This window comes from Hemiscyllium ocellatum, chromosome 1 (genome assembly GCF_020745735.1).
Source record: "Hemiscyllium ocellatum isolate sHemOce1 chromosome 1, sHemOce1.pat.X.cur, whole genome shotgun sequence".
Lineage (NCBI taxonomy): Eukaryota > Metazoa > Chordata > Chondrichthyes > Orectolobiformes > Hemiscylliidae > Hemiscyllium > Hemiscyllium ocellatum.
This window is the reverse complement of record NC_083401.1, coordinates 69778841-69795610: the sequence shown is the minus strand read 5'-3', so window position 1 is coordinate 69795610 and position 16770 is coordinate 69778841. Positions and strand designations below refer to the sequence as shown.

At 39.8% G+C, this 16770-nt stretch overlaps 1 protein-coding gene and 1 long non-coding RNA gene across 8 annotated transcripts in view; one reads left to right on the top strand and one right to left on the bottom strand.

The window, feature by feature from the left end:
* The window catches only part of rusc2 (RUN and SH3 domain containing 2), a 134476-nt gene that overhangs the window by 36465 nt on the left and 81241 nt on the right, over positions 1-16770 (bottom strand). For 5 of the 7 annotated variants that reach the window (XM_060822545.1, XM_060822587.1, XM_060822582.1 and 2 more), the window contains 4 exons: positions 8572-9363; positions 7220-7411; positions 1521-1664; positions 847-923 (listed from right to left, as the gene is read on the bottom strand). In XM_060822545.1, coding sequence (XP_060678528.1) covers positions 847-923; positions 1521-1664; positions 7220-7411; positions 8572-9363 — 1205 coding nt within the window. The remainder of the gene's footprint in view (positions 1-846; positions 924-1520; positions 1665-7219; positions 7412-8571; positions 9364-16770) is intronic. The other 2 variants (XM_060822592.1, XM_060822606.1) reach the window with 2 other exon arrangements.
* LOC132810025 (uncharacterized) overlaps positions 1-16770 on the top strand; it is an 88752-nt gene that overhangs the window by 13344 nt on the left and 58638 nt on the right. The window lies entirely within an intron of this gene.

Genomic DNA, 16770 nt, shown 5'->3' with positions numbered 1-16770 from the left:
TCACATTTATTTCTCCTTAGTAAAGGCAAAACCCCAGTATAACAAGCAAATTATTATGGGGGGGGGGGAATAAGGGTAAACAAGGGAAGTATTTCATGCATCAGGGTTTTCTGTCTTTAATTCATTCACTAAATAGAATTTATGAGCATTCTTTGTTTATATAACAAATATGACCACAGTCATAGGTAATGAATAACAGCAAGATTAGATCAGTCTTTCTTTAACCAGCTTCTAAAAGATGACAATTGCTCCTGGTTATCGTCAAATGTAGCAGTATGGCCAAGGGCAGTACATTTGTCTGTCCTTGTACTCCAGGAGTTAAAGTACTACAAAGGACATATTTTAAGATGACATCTCCAGCAAATATCCTTCATTTGTCAAGGTTTCTAATGTTTTCACAAATCTTCCCTGTACTCACATCAGGGTCTACTGAATCAAAACATAAGTCAAGTTTCCCATAGACTCAACAAAGGACTCAGTCAAAATTAGAGATAGTGAACACAAAGTCAAAAACCTAATATTTTTATGCACACATACTGCTGGAGAAGCTCTATCCACCATGAGCCATGGAAAGATTTACCCAAACATCAGAGATTACAGGTGCAAACAATGTGATGATTCTCCTCAGCAACAATAAAGATTTAGTTAATTCACCCCAGCAAACAATCACTTCTCTGCTACATTCTAGAAAAGGTTGTAAGGTTGAAAACAAATTGCTGGCAGAAAAGATAAAACATCACTGTTAGATTTTTTTCTAGTTCTTTTTGTTGAAACAAACTACAAAATGGAATCCAAACATATGACTACTCAAATCAAATCAGAACACAGACACATTAATCACCTTACCTTGACACCAGGATCTCGGCTTGTTCCAAAGTGTGCTACAATTAGATCAACGGCAGTGTTCACAGCCTTAACAAGACCTGCCATAATAAAGTTGGATGAGCACTACAGTGGATATTATATTGACAACTGTTATACTACATTTAAAAAAAACTTTAAATATAATTTGGAACAGAAAAAAAAGTGACAAATGCTGCACTAAGTTTAAACGTGACAAGTTCACAAACCGAATGAGTTAGAAAATTTCAATCCACATGATTTATAGTAATTCCTTCCTTCGTACCACATGAAATATTTTGGCTGTCAGTGGTGCCATTCATTAAAAATATACTGTAATTATTAACACATCAGCCTAAAAGTAAACAAATTTAAATGTTTCATATACTGTATTCCACAATGTTCACAGAATTTAATTTGTAATCATTTGAATGAAAATTCAATGGGATTAAGATTGTTCATTCTTGCACTAGTAGAGAAATTATTTTCCTAATATTAGTGCAACTGATTGATCACAGGAAATGCTTAACATGTAAACTTTTGGTATCTGGTCAGCTGAGTGAGTGATACACTTTGATAATAGATTCAAAACATATTAATCTTGAAAATATTGAAGTTAAGACAACTCTGCCTTCAATAATGTGCATACAACATGGTTGATGTCAAAATCTAAATTTTACCTTTTTTCTGTAGCAAATCTATGGAGATACTTTCTGTGGTTCCATCAGGTGATAAACAGAATTCAGCTGGGGGTTTCTCAGCCAGTGAAAAATAATCCGGAAAGAAATCACTGTAATAGTTCTGAAGTTGCTTCACAGATTGGCCTACAAAAAGGGAGATCATATTATTTAATCCATCACTAAATTAAATGCATTTTAATACTAATACTTTTTCAAACATTCTTCAACATTTCCTTGCATCCCACACCCAATTCCAGAATTCACTGACATCTGAAATTGCCTGTTTTACCCACTCATTTAATTGGCTACACAAAACTTTTAAGCTCATGATATTTCTGAGGGCTGTACCTTTTCACATTAGTAATGATCTGCATAAAGGCACTGGGGAAATTACCTGAATGTAATGCACAGACATTATAAAATCCAAGTTGAACTAGAGGAGATAATTTTGTTTTGTTCATTCATGTCAAATTAATTCATGGGATGTGGATACTGCTGGCAGTGCCAATATTTATTGCCTGCCTTGCATAACTTTCAAGTAGGAGGTGGTGAGCTCTGCTATTGAACTGCAGAGGGCAGTGCTGTTCACATGTGCCTGCTGAGTCTGTTCTTCCAGGTGGTAGTAACATTCAGTATGTGCTCTTACATAAGCTTTAGCCCGTTGGCTCACACTACTGTCAGTAGTGGTGGAGGATTAGATGCCAATTGTATCAAGGTTCATGACTGGATGAGCACCTTCAACAGACAAGTGAAGAGTATTCCACCACACTGTGACTGATGATTTCTGACTTGTAGATGGTCAATTTTAGTTTAAATCATTAATAATGGAAGGAATAACCTCCATCTATATGGCTTGCTACTTGATCTGGACAATTTAGAAAGGGTGGGAGACATAAATACAAGTTATGAAAGCTGGCCAATACTTTTGTAAACTCATGCCCAAAACGGTGATTCTCCTGCTCCTTGGATGCTGCCTGACCTGCTGCGCTTTTCCAGCAACATATTTTCAGCTCAATACTTTTGTAAAGTCAATCATGGAATATGGGCAACACTGGCAAAGCCATCATTTATTGTCATTTTAACCAGCACTTCAGAAGGTGCTGCTGAGCATTTTGGAGGCATTTTGATTATTGCGGATTGTCACTCGGTCTCCTAGGGTTTGCCCAATTGCTTCAAGGATCATAGAACTTTGGAGATGTTTCTCCCAAGTTGGACCAAGATCTTTGATTTCATCTATGTTACATAAGAAGTGTATATAGTAAACAGTATATATTTTAAGATAATTTATTTTAGATTTTGGATTTGAGCTAATAGCATATGGGTTTGGTCTGTGTGTCTGAAGGGGTTCAATGCTTAACTTCTAAGTAACCCTGTAGCCAAGATGATTCCTATTAAAGACAGTATGAAAGAGATAGTTTCTGATGTATAATAGAATTTTGCTTTCATTGGGAGTATGTTTATTTCATTTGCTCGTTAAAAAAATGCATTGGCCTTTTAGTTTGGAAGGTTATAGATTGATTGTTTTAATCTTTTGATTAAGGAAAGCTCTTCTAACTTGGGGAAAAATCTTCTAGGTTTCAGTTTGGTATTTGGCAAAATCTTGATAAAAGATATTGATGGAAAACATTTGCTCCTACGAAGATAATCTAACAGCCCTGTTTAAAAACAGAGAGGGGCAGAAGACCAAAAACTATAGGCCAGTCAGCCTGACCTTAGTCTTGATAAGAGTTGACAGTCCATTAATACGTATGAGATTGCGGACTTCTTGAAAGTGCATGGTAAAATAGAGCTGAGTGCCAAAACTAGTAAAATTCTTTGAGGAGCTAACAAGCAAGTGAAACAAAGGAGAGCCAGTAGATGTGATGTATCTGAATTTCCAGAAGGCCTTTGAGAAGGAGCCACACAGGTGCTGCTAAATAGGAGAAGAGCCCAGAGTATTAGGGGCAAGGTACTGGCATGGATAGAGGACTGGCTGGCAGGCAGAAAGCAAAGAGTAGGATTAAAGGGGCCTTTTCAGGATGGCAGCCAGTGACTAATGGAGTTCTGCAGGGTCCTTGTTGGGACCACAACAATTCTCATTATATATCAAAGATATGGATGAAGAAATTGAGGGTATTATTGATGAGTTTGTGCAGGATACAAAGATAGATGGAGGGACAGGTAGGGTTGAGAAAGCAGAGAGGCTGCAGAAGGACTTTGACAGGCTAGCAGAATGCAAAAAAAGTGGCAGATAGAATACAATATGGGAACGTGTGAGGTTATACATTTTGGTAACAAGAATAGAGGTGAAGACTATTATCTAAATCGGGAAAGACTTCAGAAGTCTGAAGCACAAAGGGACATGCGAGTCCCAGATCAAGATTCTGTCCAGGTTAACATACAGATTCAGTTGGCAGTTGGGAAAGCAAGTGCAATACCAGCATTCATTTCAATACGGCTAGAAAACAACAGCAAAAAAGTAATATTGAGGTGATATAAATCTCTGGTCAGATGCATTTGGAATAGTGATGTGGAGATGCCAGTGTTGGACTGGGGTGGACAAGGTCAGAAATTACATGGCACCAGGTTAAAGTCCAACAGGTTATCAGGTGAGGAGGAGCTCTTCAAAAGCTTTTAATTTCAAGTAAATCTGTTGGACCCTCCTAGAGGAAGAATGTTGTGAAACTTGAAAGGGTTCAGAAAAGATTTACGAGGATGTTGCCAGAGTTGGAGGGTTTGAGCATTAGGGAGAGGCTGAATAGGCTGGGGCTGTTTTCCCTGGAGTGTCGGAGGCAGAGGGATGATCTTATAGAGCTTCATAAAATCATGAGGGGTATGGATGGAGTAAATAGACATGGTCTTTTCCCTCAAGGGCTAATGCCCGAAACATCCATTTTCCTGCTTCTTGGATGCTGCCTGACCTGCTGTGCTTTTCCAACTACACACTCTCGATCCTGGGGTGGGGGAGTGCAGAACAAGAGGGCATAGGTTTAGGGTGAGAGCAGAAAGAAATAAAAGGGACAGAATGGGCAACTTTTTCACACAGAGGGTGGTGCGTGTATAGAATAAGCCAGACAAAGTGGTGGAGGCTGGTACAATTACAGCATTTAAAAGGCATCTGAATGGGTACATAAATAGGAGGGATATTGGCTAAGTGCTGGCAAATGGGACTAGATTAGGTTAGGATATCTGGTCGGCATGGAAGAGTTGGACCAAAGAGTTTATTTTTGTGCTGTACATCTCTATGACTATGACCATAACCTGGCGTAGTGTGACTTCTGACTTTGGAATATTGTGAACAGTTTTGGGCATGGTATCTGAGGAAGGATGAGCTGGCATTGAAGGAGGCCAAGAGCAGGGTGACAAGAGTGATTGCGGGAATGAAGAACTTATAATATGATGTGCTGTTGAGGAATCTGGATCTGTGGTCAATGGAGTTTAGAACGATGGGGGGTATGTGATTGAAACTTACAGAATACTGAGAGGTTAGATAGAGTGGATGTGGAAAAGATGTTGCCATTAGTAGGAGAGACTAGGGCCTGAACACTCAGCCTCAGAGTGAAGAGACAACTCTTTAGAATTGAAATGAATTTATTGTCACATGTACCAAGGCACAGTGAAAAGCTTTGTCTTGCAAGTAATACAGGCAGATTATATATTAAGTTGCTTGGATAGGTAAATAATAGGCAAGCAGCACCAAAAACAAAAGTACAGGCAAATGTTAAGAGTTTGTGAGTCCATTCAGTATTCTGACAACAGTAGGGTAGAAACTGTTATAAAACCGGCTAGTGCTTGTGTTCAGGCTTCTGTGCTATCTCCGAATGTAGAGGTTGTAGAAAAATATTGCCAGGCTGGGATGGATCTTCGAGAATGCTGGCAGTGAGGAGGTACTTCTTCAGCCAAAGGGTGGCTAATCTGTGGAACTCATTATTGCAATTGCTATGGAGGCTAAGTCATTAAGTGAATTTAAGACAGAGGTAGATAGGTTCTTGACTGGGTCAAGAAGGCAGGAGAATGGGATTGAGAAACATATCAGCCATGATCAAATAACAGAGCAGACTCAATGGGCTGAATAGCCTAATTCTGCTGTATTTATGTCTATTCTCCCATATCTTATGGTCTAATAGTTTAAAGTGGTTAAGAAATAGATTTCCTCAGTATAAGGAATTTAGTTTTAAAGTTCCAAATCTGAAGTTTATGGCTAAAACCTTGAAAGGCTTACTTGAAGCTAAGATATTGCAGAATCTAAGGAAGAAGTGATCAGATTTACAGCCACAGCTATGTCAAACCCGATGTCTAACAAAGAAGGGAATTCTCACTCTCATCTTTGAATTTTATAAATGGGTACTGTGGGATTATCAAGATTGTAGTTTACCACAGGTTTTGAAATCTTTAAACTTGTATTCTCGATAAATAGTTTGGTTTATTCTGTTTTATCTTCATTTGTTTTGAGTAAGAAACTTCTGTTTTATGGTCAAAACCAAATCTGCAACATTGCATGCTTGTGTTTCAAAGAAAGACCATTTCATTAAAGCTTAGCAACAAAGCATGATCTGTCTATCCACATTTCAATCTGGCATATGAATGGTCTTATCATGATACCCACTACCCTACATGAGGAATAGAAGTAATGCATGGAAATAGTGGGCATGTAGCATTGGAAATGAGAGTCATTGTATACAAACAATTTCTAATAGCAGTTGTCAATACAACAGCCAGTCTTTGCCCATGATTTCTCATGTATGTTTGTGAACTGACGCTAAGCTTTAACTTTGTGAAAAATGTAAAAAAAAACAGAATGTCATAAAGGGCAGACTAATAATGCTTCACAATAAACCTTCTACTTCCCATATACTGTCTCTAGCCAGATATAGTGCTCCGGTGTACTTTAAGAAAAACCACTGTTCGTCTGGCAACTGCCTGAAACAGGTGCCACTGAACGTATTCCATGAGCAGTGTCTTTGAAATGGAATTCAATGATCAAATGAATGTTTTGTGCCAATTACCTGAAAAAGATATCTGCACTTGGCAAATGTGGCTAGCAGAAATGCTATTAACCGCATTTAGTATCAGAAGGAATTTCTGCTTGCTGGTGGATTATTGCAACAGATATGCCCCTTTCTCTAATTATTCTTTGACTGAGGGGGAGCAAAAGTATGTTTTTTCCCTAATCATTCATCACTAACAGCCTGTAACTGAGGATTAGGAATGATATCAAAACTACCAAAATTGGCCTACTTGATAATTATCTTAATGTCTTTGGGGAATTCCTTCCTTTGTGTTTCAACTTGGAATTGTATATCTAAGGGTGCATGACAATGCATCTATGTCTTAAGTCGTATATTGGCACATCTGCTATTGAGCCACTTGTTTGCCCTGTGCTGATACTGTAATTATTGTTAAATGAATGCCCAGTAACATCTTACAGAACTTAATTCTTACCTAAATGCCATCCATATTAACACACAAACCAGCAGTCATATTGTTTTCTTTTAAATTAAAAATATTTCTTCTTCCTGGTTCGAAAATCACAATGTAGCTATATATATATCTCCAAACTGATATTTTCAACAGCCAAAAGTAGTAGACAGAAAGAAAAGTACAGTGGAAATGTATTAAGCAAAGGTACTTGGGCAAAAGATATCAAGAAATAAATAAGATTAAAATAGTTTTACAAACTATATGGCTATATATTCCAGAAGCATGAAACAAAACTGCACCATATAGCCTTGAGCGAATATGGCTAACACCACTTTTGCCAGAAAATTCCAGATATGTTTTCTTCTTGATCATCCCAGGACCTGACTGTTTAGGCTCCAAATTACAGCCAAATTCTTTTATACGGTCATGACCAAGGGGATTTCTTCTGCGATATTCTCTCCATTTGAGTGTCAGAGGTGCAATGTGATTAGCTAGAAAGTACAGTAGATGAAAAACTTAGAAGAGTCAGAAAGCTTTTGTGATTTAAACGCACATTCAAGAATGCTCATATAATATTCAAAATATTCTACTCCAAGATTTTGTATTAAAACTATAAAATCACAATTTCATTAGAAAACATAACTATAGGATATTGTTCAAGTTTATAGAATGACTACATAGCTTCCTAATCTGAAGTTATTGGTACACTCATAACATTGTTTTAACTCAAGTTTAAAAAACTTCACTTGACTTGCCTTTCCTCATTTCAAGTATTTTTCTTTCAAAAGATCCTATTCCAATGACTGGAAAACCAAATCTACCATGTAATAAGAATTTAATTTTCATTAACCTGTATTTTAATTTTGGTTTGCCTCTTTGCTTGCAGAAGTGAGGCTCCTTCCAGATTTTAATACCGATTAGAATCATAGAATCCCTACAATGTGGAGGCAGGCCATTGGGCCTATCAAGTCCACATGAACTCTCTGAGCAGCATCTCACCCAGGCCCACCCCCCATTCTAACCTGCACGTCTTTGGACTGCAGGAAGAAAACGGAGCAACTGGAGGAAACCTACTCAGACATGGGGAAAATGTGCAAACTCTATACATACAGTCGTCTAAGGATGGAATTGAACCCTCGTCCCTGGCAATGTGAGCCAACAGTGCTAACCACTGAGCCACCGTGCTGCCCAATTAGAATCATAAAATTTCTGCAAGTAGGTGAGCTACAATTGCCATTAGTATTCTGGAATACTTCCGCCAGCATATGGTTGATACCTTTAAACATCACTTCTTTGATCTTCTCAACAAGAGTCTATAAAGACGTCCATGAACTAGGCAATCTAATTCTACAAATGAGGAAGCAACCAACATGATGTGCTAATGTGAATATCAGAGTGAAAAATCAGGACAAGAGAAAGAAAATGCCTATTACTAGAATTTAATAATGCCTAGATCTTGATTTTCTATTTTCCTTGTATGAAATCTTGCTTCTTTCAGCAAGTAGTGTGAGGTTGAACAGAGGTGAAATCTAATCCAATTACATTACTGATCACAAGCAATATACCCTCGCAGTCAATGAAACATTTCAGATTATGGCAATTATAGCTCCAATCCATTTAGTTATTTTTAACAAAATAAGTCAGTGTTTACCAGATGTGAAGCCTGATGCCACATGGTTAAGTAGTGCTGCTTTTCCACTTCTGCCTTGGTTTTCCTTGTGATGTTCCAGATGGCTGCTGACACCATTTCCTGTTACATTAGCAGATATTGGCAATACAATTTGATGGGAACAACAGCTGGAGCTCTGTCCAGTTTGAAAATTCCCTTGTTCTTTCTTTGGAGCTTCCTTAGGACTCTTTCTTTCATCTCTAATATGTTGAAGATGAGTTTTGATGGGTGAAACAGCACCTTTTACTGGGGAAGATTGAACTGAAACGAGATTTGCAGATAAAGGACATGATCGACTTCTTGGGGGGTGGATTCCATAATTTCTTTCTGGTGACACAGCAGATGATGAATTTCCACTCTGCAAGATAGATGCTTCATTTTTCACTGGTGAGTAACTGCCCAATGGTGATGGCCTAATTGCATCTGGTACAGGCCTCTGTGAACAGTACTCATTTATGGGAGAAGAGTTCCTCTGTTTCTCATTCTCATCTGCACTGAATCCATTCTGTGACTTGCCTACTGTCGCTATATTTTCCAATGACACCATACCACCAGAAGAACTAGATGTACCACTTGAATGTCCATTTGTTGTCAGCTGACTACTTGGAATACTGTACATATATGAAACAGAAGATGCACTATGGTTCTGTAGTGGACGAACCCTGGGAATCTGTTTGCTCAATGGGTGGTGCAGAATAAATGGTTGAATAGGCAATGTAGTTGGGCGTTGTTCTTTACTGTAACGGATAACTGCATTGGCTTCTGATCCACCACCTACATTACCATGAGTAGACAAAGAACAGACGGATCAGATGAATGAAAGCAAAAACATCAGATAAAGCAAGACAGGTAGACTGCTTCTTCTAAGTGTCAGAAACATGAGTTATTTTAGAAATGCATTATTTAACAGGAGTTACAGAAGAAGCAACAGTTAAAAGAAGATAAAGATAAAGTGCAAGGAAAAATTGATTCAACATAGCAAAACTAAAACAAGGCTGAAAATGACAATTCCACGTCTATCCTTGTGTGTTATGTTCTCAATGTGAGCACAGTCAAATTAAAAAAGAAATACAACATTGCATACAGTTAATATTCAACAGACAGTTCCAATGCTGAGAGAAGGTTGCATTTGGGCCAGATAGCACCTTACAAACTACACAAAAGCAATAATTACCAACTAGCTCCATATAATGTACCTTCAGTGGTTACCTTTGAAAAGGCATCAAGAGAAATTGAGGCAAGAGAAACTTGGGCAAGAGAATCCACATCATGATGAAGTGGGCATTAAGAAGGTAGAGTACCACAATTAAGTGGTGGAAATGAATGGTTCTATTCCAAGTAGCTCTGCTAGCAGCACAACAAATAATGCAATTTTCAAAATTCACTCATGTGATTTGGGCATCACTGGCTGGCCAGCATTTAATGTTCATTGCAGGTGGTGGTGGTGAGATGCCTTCTTGAATGCTGCACTCCATGTGCTGTACGTTGACCCACGATGCTACGAGGAAGGATATTCCAATTTTTTGACCTGGTGACACTGCAGGAATAGCAATATAGTTCCAAGTCACGATGGCATGGGAGAGACTTGAAGATGGTGGTGTTCCCATGTATCTGCTGGACAGGCTGTCAAAGGATCCTTGGTGAATTTCTGCCATGCATCTTGTAGATGGTACATACTGCTGCCACTAAGCATCAGTGGTGGAGGAGTGGATGCATGTACTAAAGAAGCAGGCTGCTTTGTCCGGGTGTGATTGAGATTCTTGAGTGTTTTTCAGATGCACCTATCCAGACAAGTGAGGAGTATTCTATCACAGTCCTGACTTGTGACTGTTTTCAGACTGGGGACCTGTGACCAGCAGAGTTCTGCAGAGATCGGTGCTGGGTCCCCTGTTGTTTGTTATTCATAGGAGAAAATGAGGACTGCAGATGCTGGAGATCAGAGCTGAAAATGTGCTGCTGGAAAAGCGCAGCAGGTCAGGCAGCATCCAAGGAGCAGGAGAATCAACGTTTCAGGCATGAGCCCTTCTTCAGGAATGACTATCGACGTTTCGGGTATGAGCCCTTCTTCAGGAATGAGTATCGTTCTTGAAGAAGGACTCATGCCCGAAATGTCGATTCTCCTGCTCCTTGGATGCTGCCTGACCTGCTGCGTATTTCCAGCAACACATTTTCAGTTTGTCATTCATATAAATGCTTCATAAATTCTCATCCAAATCCGAGTTAGTACATTTGCGGATGACAGCAAAATTGGTGGTATAGTCGACAGCGAAGATTATAAAGTGAACTTGATCAATTGGACCAGTGGGTTGAGGAGTGGCAAGTGGAGTTTAATTTGGATAAAAGCAAGCTGTTGCCTTTTGGAAAGATGGACAAGAGCAGAATTTATATAGTTAATGTTATGGCCCTGGGTAGTGTTGTCGAATGCAGAGACCAAGGGTTTCAGGTACGTAGTTCTTTGAAAGTTACGTCACAGGTAGACAGGATGGTTAAGAGGCATTTAGCACACTTGCCTTCATTACTCATACCACAGAGTATAGGAATTGGGACACATCATGTTGCGATTGTGCAGGATGTTGATGAGATCACTTTCGGAGTACTGTGTATAGTTCTGGTTGCCCCACTATTGAAAGGATAGTATTAAATTGGTGAGGTCAGAAAAGATTTAAAAGGATACGACTGGGTTCGAGGATTTGAGTTATAAAGATAGGTGGATAGGTGGGGACTTTGTTTACTGCAGTGTAGGAGGTTGAGAGGTGATTTTACAGAGATTGATAAAAACATGAGGAGCAAAAATAAAGTGAATAGCAAAGGTCTTATCCCTAGGGTAGGGTGTTCAATACGAGAGGGTATATTTTTGAGGTGAGAAGTGAAAGATTTAAAAGAAACCTGAAAGGCAACTTTTTCACACAGAGAGTGGTTCATATGTGGAATTGCCTGTGGAAGTGGTAGATACAGCTACAGTTACAACATTTAAGAAACATTTGGACAGGTAAGTGAATAGGAAAGGCTTAGAGGATATGGGTCAAATGCAGGCAAATTGGACTAGATTACTTTACAAAACTTGGTCAACATGGACAAGTGGGACTGAAGGGTCTGTTTCTGTGCTGTATGACTAGGACGCTATGATAGACTTTGGGGAATCAGGACTTGTGTTACTCACTACATTATTCCTAGTCTCTGACCTACTCTTGCAGCCACTCTATTTATGAGGCAAGTCCAGTTGAGTTTCTGGTGAATGGTAACCCCCAGGATGCCGATAGTAGGGGATTCAGTGATGGTAATACCATTGAATGTCAAGGGGTGGTGGTTAGATTGCTTTGTATTGGTAGGGTCACAGCCTGAAAGGGTTTAGAAAAGATTTACAAGGATGTTGCCAGGGTTGGAGGATTTGAGCTATAGGGAGAGGTTGAATAGGCTGGGGCTGTTTTCCCTTGAGTGTCGGAGGCTGAGGGGTGACCTTATAGACGTTTATAAAATCATGAACGGCATGGATAGGATAAATAGACAAAGTCTTTTCCCTGGGGTGGGGGAGTCCAGAATTAGAAGGCATAGGTTGAGGGTGAGAGGGGAAAGATATAAAAGAGACCTAAGGGGCAACATTTTCACACAGAAGGTGGTACGTGTATGGAATGAGCTACCAGAGGAAGTGGTGGAGGCTGGTACAATTGCAACATTTAAAAAGCATTTGGATAGGTATATGAATAGGAAGGGTTTAGAGGTACACGAGCCAGGTGCTGGCAGGTGGGACTAGATATCTGGGTTGGGATATTTGGTCGGCATGGACAGGTTGGACCGAAGGATCTGTTTCCATGCTGTACATCTCTTTTCACACAGAGGGTGGTTCATATGTGGACTCTATGACTCTGTGTTAATTGTGTGGCTCAAATACTGCTTGCCACTTGTCAGCCAAAGTGTGGATATTATCAGGTCTTGTCACATTCTAACATGGACTGCTTCAGTTTCATGGTCCTAATCATCGACAAACATCCCCACTTCCAACCTAATGATGGAGAGAAGGTCATTGATGAAGAAGCAGCTGAAGATGATTAGGTGAAGGACATCACCCTGAGGAACACAATTTACAGCACAGAAACAGGCCCTTCTGCCCAACAGAAGGTGGAAAAATAAACTGTTTTGAAGACACAGAAAGCATTGGGCCATAAGATGGATGCTCCCAGCAGGGAGTGGAATACTTTAGCCAAATTTGCAGACAACACAAAAATAGGTGGAAAGATAGCTTGCAAGAGGGGTACAAAAAGATACTGATAGGTTAAGAAAGTGGACAAAAAGTTGGTAAGATGCAGGAAGTATAAAGTTGTTCAGTTTGGGAGGGAGAATAAAAAAACAGAATAATATTTAAATGGAAAAGAGTCGTAGAGTCATAGAGATGTACAGCATGGAAACAGACCCTTCGGTCCCACCTGTCCATGCCAACCAGATATCCTAACCCAATCTAGTCCCACCTGCCAGCGCCCAACCCATATTCCTCCAAACCATTCCTATTCATATACCCATCCAAATGCCTCTTAAATGTTGCAATTGTACCAGCCTCCACCACATCCTCTGGCAGCTCATTCCATACACGTAACACCCTCTGTGTGAAAAAGTTGCCCCTTAGGTCTCTATTATATCTTTCCCCTCTCACCCTAAACCTATGCCCTCTAGTTCTGGACTCCCCGACCCCAGGGAAAAGACTTTGTCTATTTATCCTATCCATGTCCCTCATAATTTTGTAAACCTCTATAAGGTCTCCGCTCAGCCTCCAACGCTCCAGGGAAAACAGCCCCAGCCTGTTCAGCCTCTCCCTGTAGCTCAGATCCTCCAACCCTGACAACATCCTTGTAAATCTTTTCTGAACCCTTTCAAGTTTCACAACATCTTTCCGATAGGAAGAAGACCAGAATTGCACGCAATATACTAAGAGTGGCCTAACCAACGTCCTGTACAGCTGCAACATGACTTCCCAACTCCTGTACTCAATACTTTGACCAATAAAGGAAAGCATACCAAACGCCTTCTTCACTATCCTATCTATCTGCAACTCCACTTTCAAGGAGCTATGAACCTGCACTCCAAGATCTCTTTGTTCAGCATTGTGAAGCCCACATTGATTCCATGGGGTTGAAGGGTCCCAAGGCAGAAAATGAGGCGTTCTTCCTCCATATGTCAGGTGGTGAGGGAGTGACGATGGAGGAGGTCCAGCACCTGCATGTTCTCGGTAGAGTGGGAGGGGGAGTTGAAATATTCAGCCAAGGGGCAGTAGGGTTCATTGGTTCAGGTGTCCAGGAGATGTTCTCTGAAGTGCTCTGCGAGAGGGTGTTCAGTCTCCCCCAGTGCAGGAGAAACTTTGATGGATGCGGAAGGCAGTTTTGTGGCCTTGGACGGAGGTGAGGGGGGAGACATGGGCACAGGTTTTGCAATTCCGGGGTCAAACTGTCTACTGTTTTTTTCTATTTCTTATGATCTTATAGACTAGAGGACAGCTAATGTGGTTCCACTTTTCAAAAAAGGTAGTAAAGATAAATCAAGGAAGGAGGTAATGCTGAAAAGTGTGAGGTGATGCACTTTGGATGAAGCAACAAAACAATGGAGTACTCAATAAATGGTAGGCCACTAAAAACTCAGAGGGATACAGGGATCTTGGATTAGATTAGATTACTTACAGTTTGTCCACAGATTCCTGAAGGCAACAGGACAGATGAATAGTGTAGTTAAGATGACATACCAGACACTTGCTTTTATCAGTCATGATATAAATCAGATTAGCAGGGAGATTATGTTATAGCTGTACAAAATTTAGTACATAGTACTCCAGCTGTCGCCTAATCAATTCTAGCCATCACACTATAGGAAGAATGTGATTGCACTAGAGAGAATGCAGAGGAGATTCACAGGATGTGGTCTAAGATGGAGCAGTTCAGCTATGAAAAAAAAAGCTGGATTAGTTCATGTTGCTTTCTTTAGAGAATAGAAAGCTGAGATGGGACCTGATGGAAATGTATAAAATTATGAGGGGCATGGGTCGGGTGAATAAGAAGCAGTTATTCCCCTCACTAGTAAGGGGGCATCATTTTAAGGTGAAAGGCAAGAGGTTTAGAGAGGATTTGAGGAAAACTCTTTTCATCTGGTGGGTGGTGGGGGAATCTAGATGCACTGGCCGAGAAGGTTGTTGAGGTGGGAAACTTCACAGCTTTTAACAAGTACGAGTACTTATTGAGCATTTGAAATGTTGTAAGATTCAAGACTATGGGGCAAATACTGGAAAGAGTAGTTTTATTTGGCAGTGCAGGCTTGTTGGGCTGAAAGGTGTCTTCTGTAGTGTTTAATTCTATGGTAGGTGATATACAATTTACTCTACATGCGCATTTACTATACATCTCTCTGAACATCAACTTGTTTCTCACTTTTAAAAATGTTTTTGTTTTTTCATTCTTTCTTGCAAGTAGCTAACTTTAAAAAGTGAGAAGTAAGTGTTTGTATTCAGGGATTTGGGTGACCTTGTGCAGGAAGCACAGAAAGTTAACATGCAGGTACAACAAGGAATTAGGAAGGCAAATGTTAACAGCGTGAATAAGGAAGTCTTGCTGCAATTATATTAGACTTTGGGAAGACCAAATGTGGAACAATGTGCACAGTTTTGGTACTTAATGCAAAGAAGCACATACTTGCAAGGAAGGTTCACTGGATGGGAACATAGGACAGTTACAAAAAAAGGGCCTATATTCTCAGGTGTTCAGAGGAATGAGGATTGATATTGTTGAAACATACAGATTTTGAGAGGGCTGGACAGGGTACATATTGAGAGGTTGCTTTCCCATCTGAAGAGACTGGAACTAGGGGATATACTGTCAACATAAGGATTACCCATTTCTGACAAGTTAAGAAATATCTTCACCTGGTGGGCAATGAACCTTTGGAATTCTCTAGTCCAGACACGGTTGATACTTAGTTGTTAAGAGTATTCATGTTCTACATGTTCCCACAATATAGCCACCATAATACAATGCAAATTGCCTTTCACAAAAACATGAGGCCATTCAACCGCTTGAACTTGCTCCACCATTCATTATGATCATGGGTGATCATCGAGCTCAATACCTTAATACCACCCCTTTCCCAATATTCCTTGATTCCGTTAGTCACAATAACGGTATCTATGTCCTCCCTGAAAACACAATGTTTTGGCCTCAGTGGCAGTAACTCATCACTTTCTGGGTGAAGAAATTTCTCCTCATCTCAGACGTAAAGGTTTACCTCTAAGCCTTGAACTATGACCCCTGATTTGGGAACATCCTTCCTGCATCTAATCAGCCGAGTCATGTTAGAATTTTATAGGTTTTTATGAGATCCCCTCTTCTTATGGTTTTAAACTCTCGTGAATACAATCTTAAGCAACTCAATCTCCCCTCATATGCCAGTCTTGCCATCCCAGGATTTAATTTGGTAAATCTTCACTGCACTCCCTCAACAGCAAGAACATCATTCTTCAGATCAGGAGACCAAAACTGCACATAATACTCGGATGTGGCCTCACCAATGCACGGTAAAAACTGCAGCAAGACATCCTTATTCAGGTGCTTGAATCCTCTCAGTATGAAGACCAACATACAATTTGCCTTCTTTACTGCCTGCTGCACCTGCACGCTAACTTTCTGTCAATGGTGCACAAGAACGTCCACGTTTTGTTGAGCATTCCCCTCACAATTTACAGTCAGTCAGTCATTCATATAATAATGTACGTTTCTATTTTTGTTACCAAAAATGGATAATCTCACATTTCCCAACATTATATTGTACCTATGTATTTGCCTACTTATTCAGCCTGTCCAAATTATACTGCTACACTTATGTATTGTCACAACTCACCCTTCCCTACAGCTTTCAGAAATTACATTTCTTTCCCTCATTTAAATTATTAACATATATTGCGAGTAGCTGAGGTCCCAGTACCAATTCCTGTGGTAACCCACTAGTTACTGCTGTCATTCAGAAAAAGACAAATTTCTTCAGACTCTTTTTTTCCTATCTATTAACCAATTTTCTATGAGTCTCAATTGCAATTAACACCACTTAATGATACCACGGAAAAACATAAAGCTTTCCTGAATTTCATTTGACATCAAGGGTCGAGAAGACGTTCACAATGTTGCAAAACATCAGATAGCAAACACTGTTCTTATA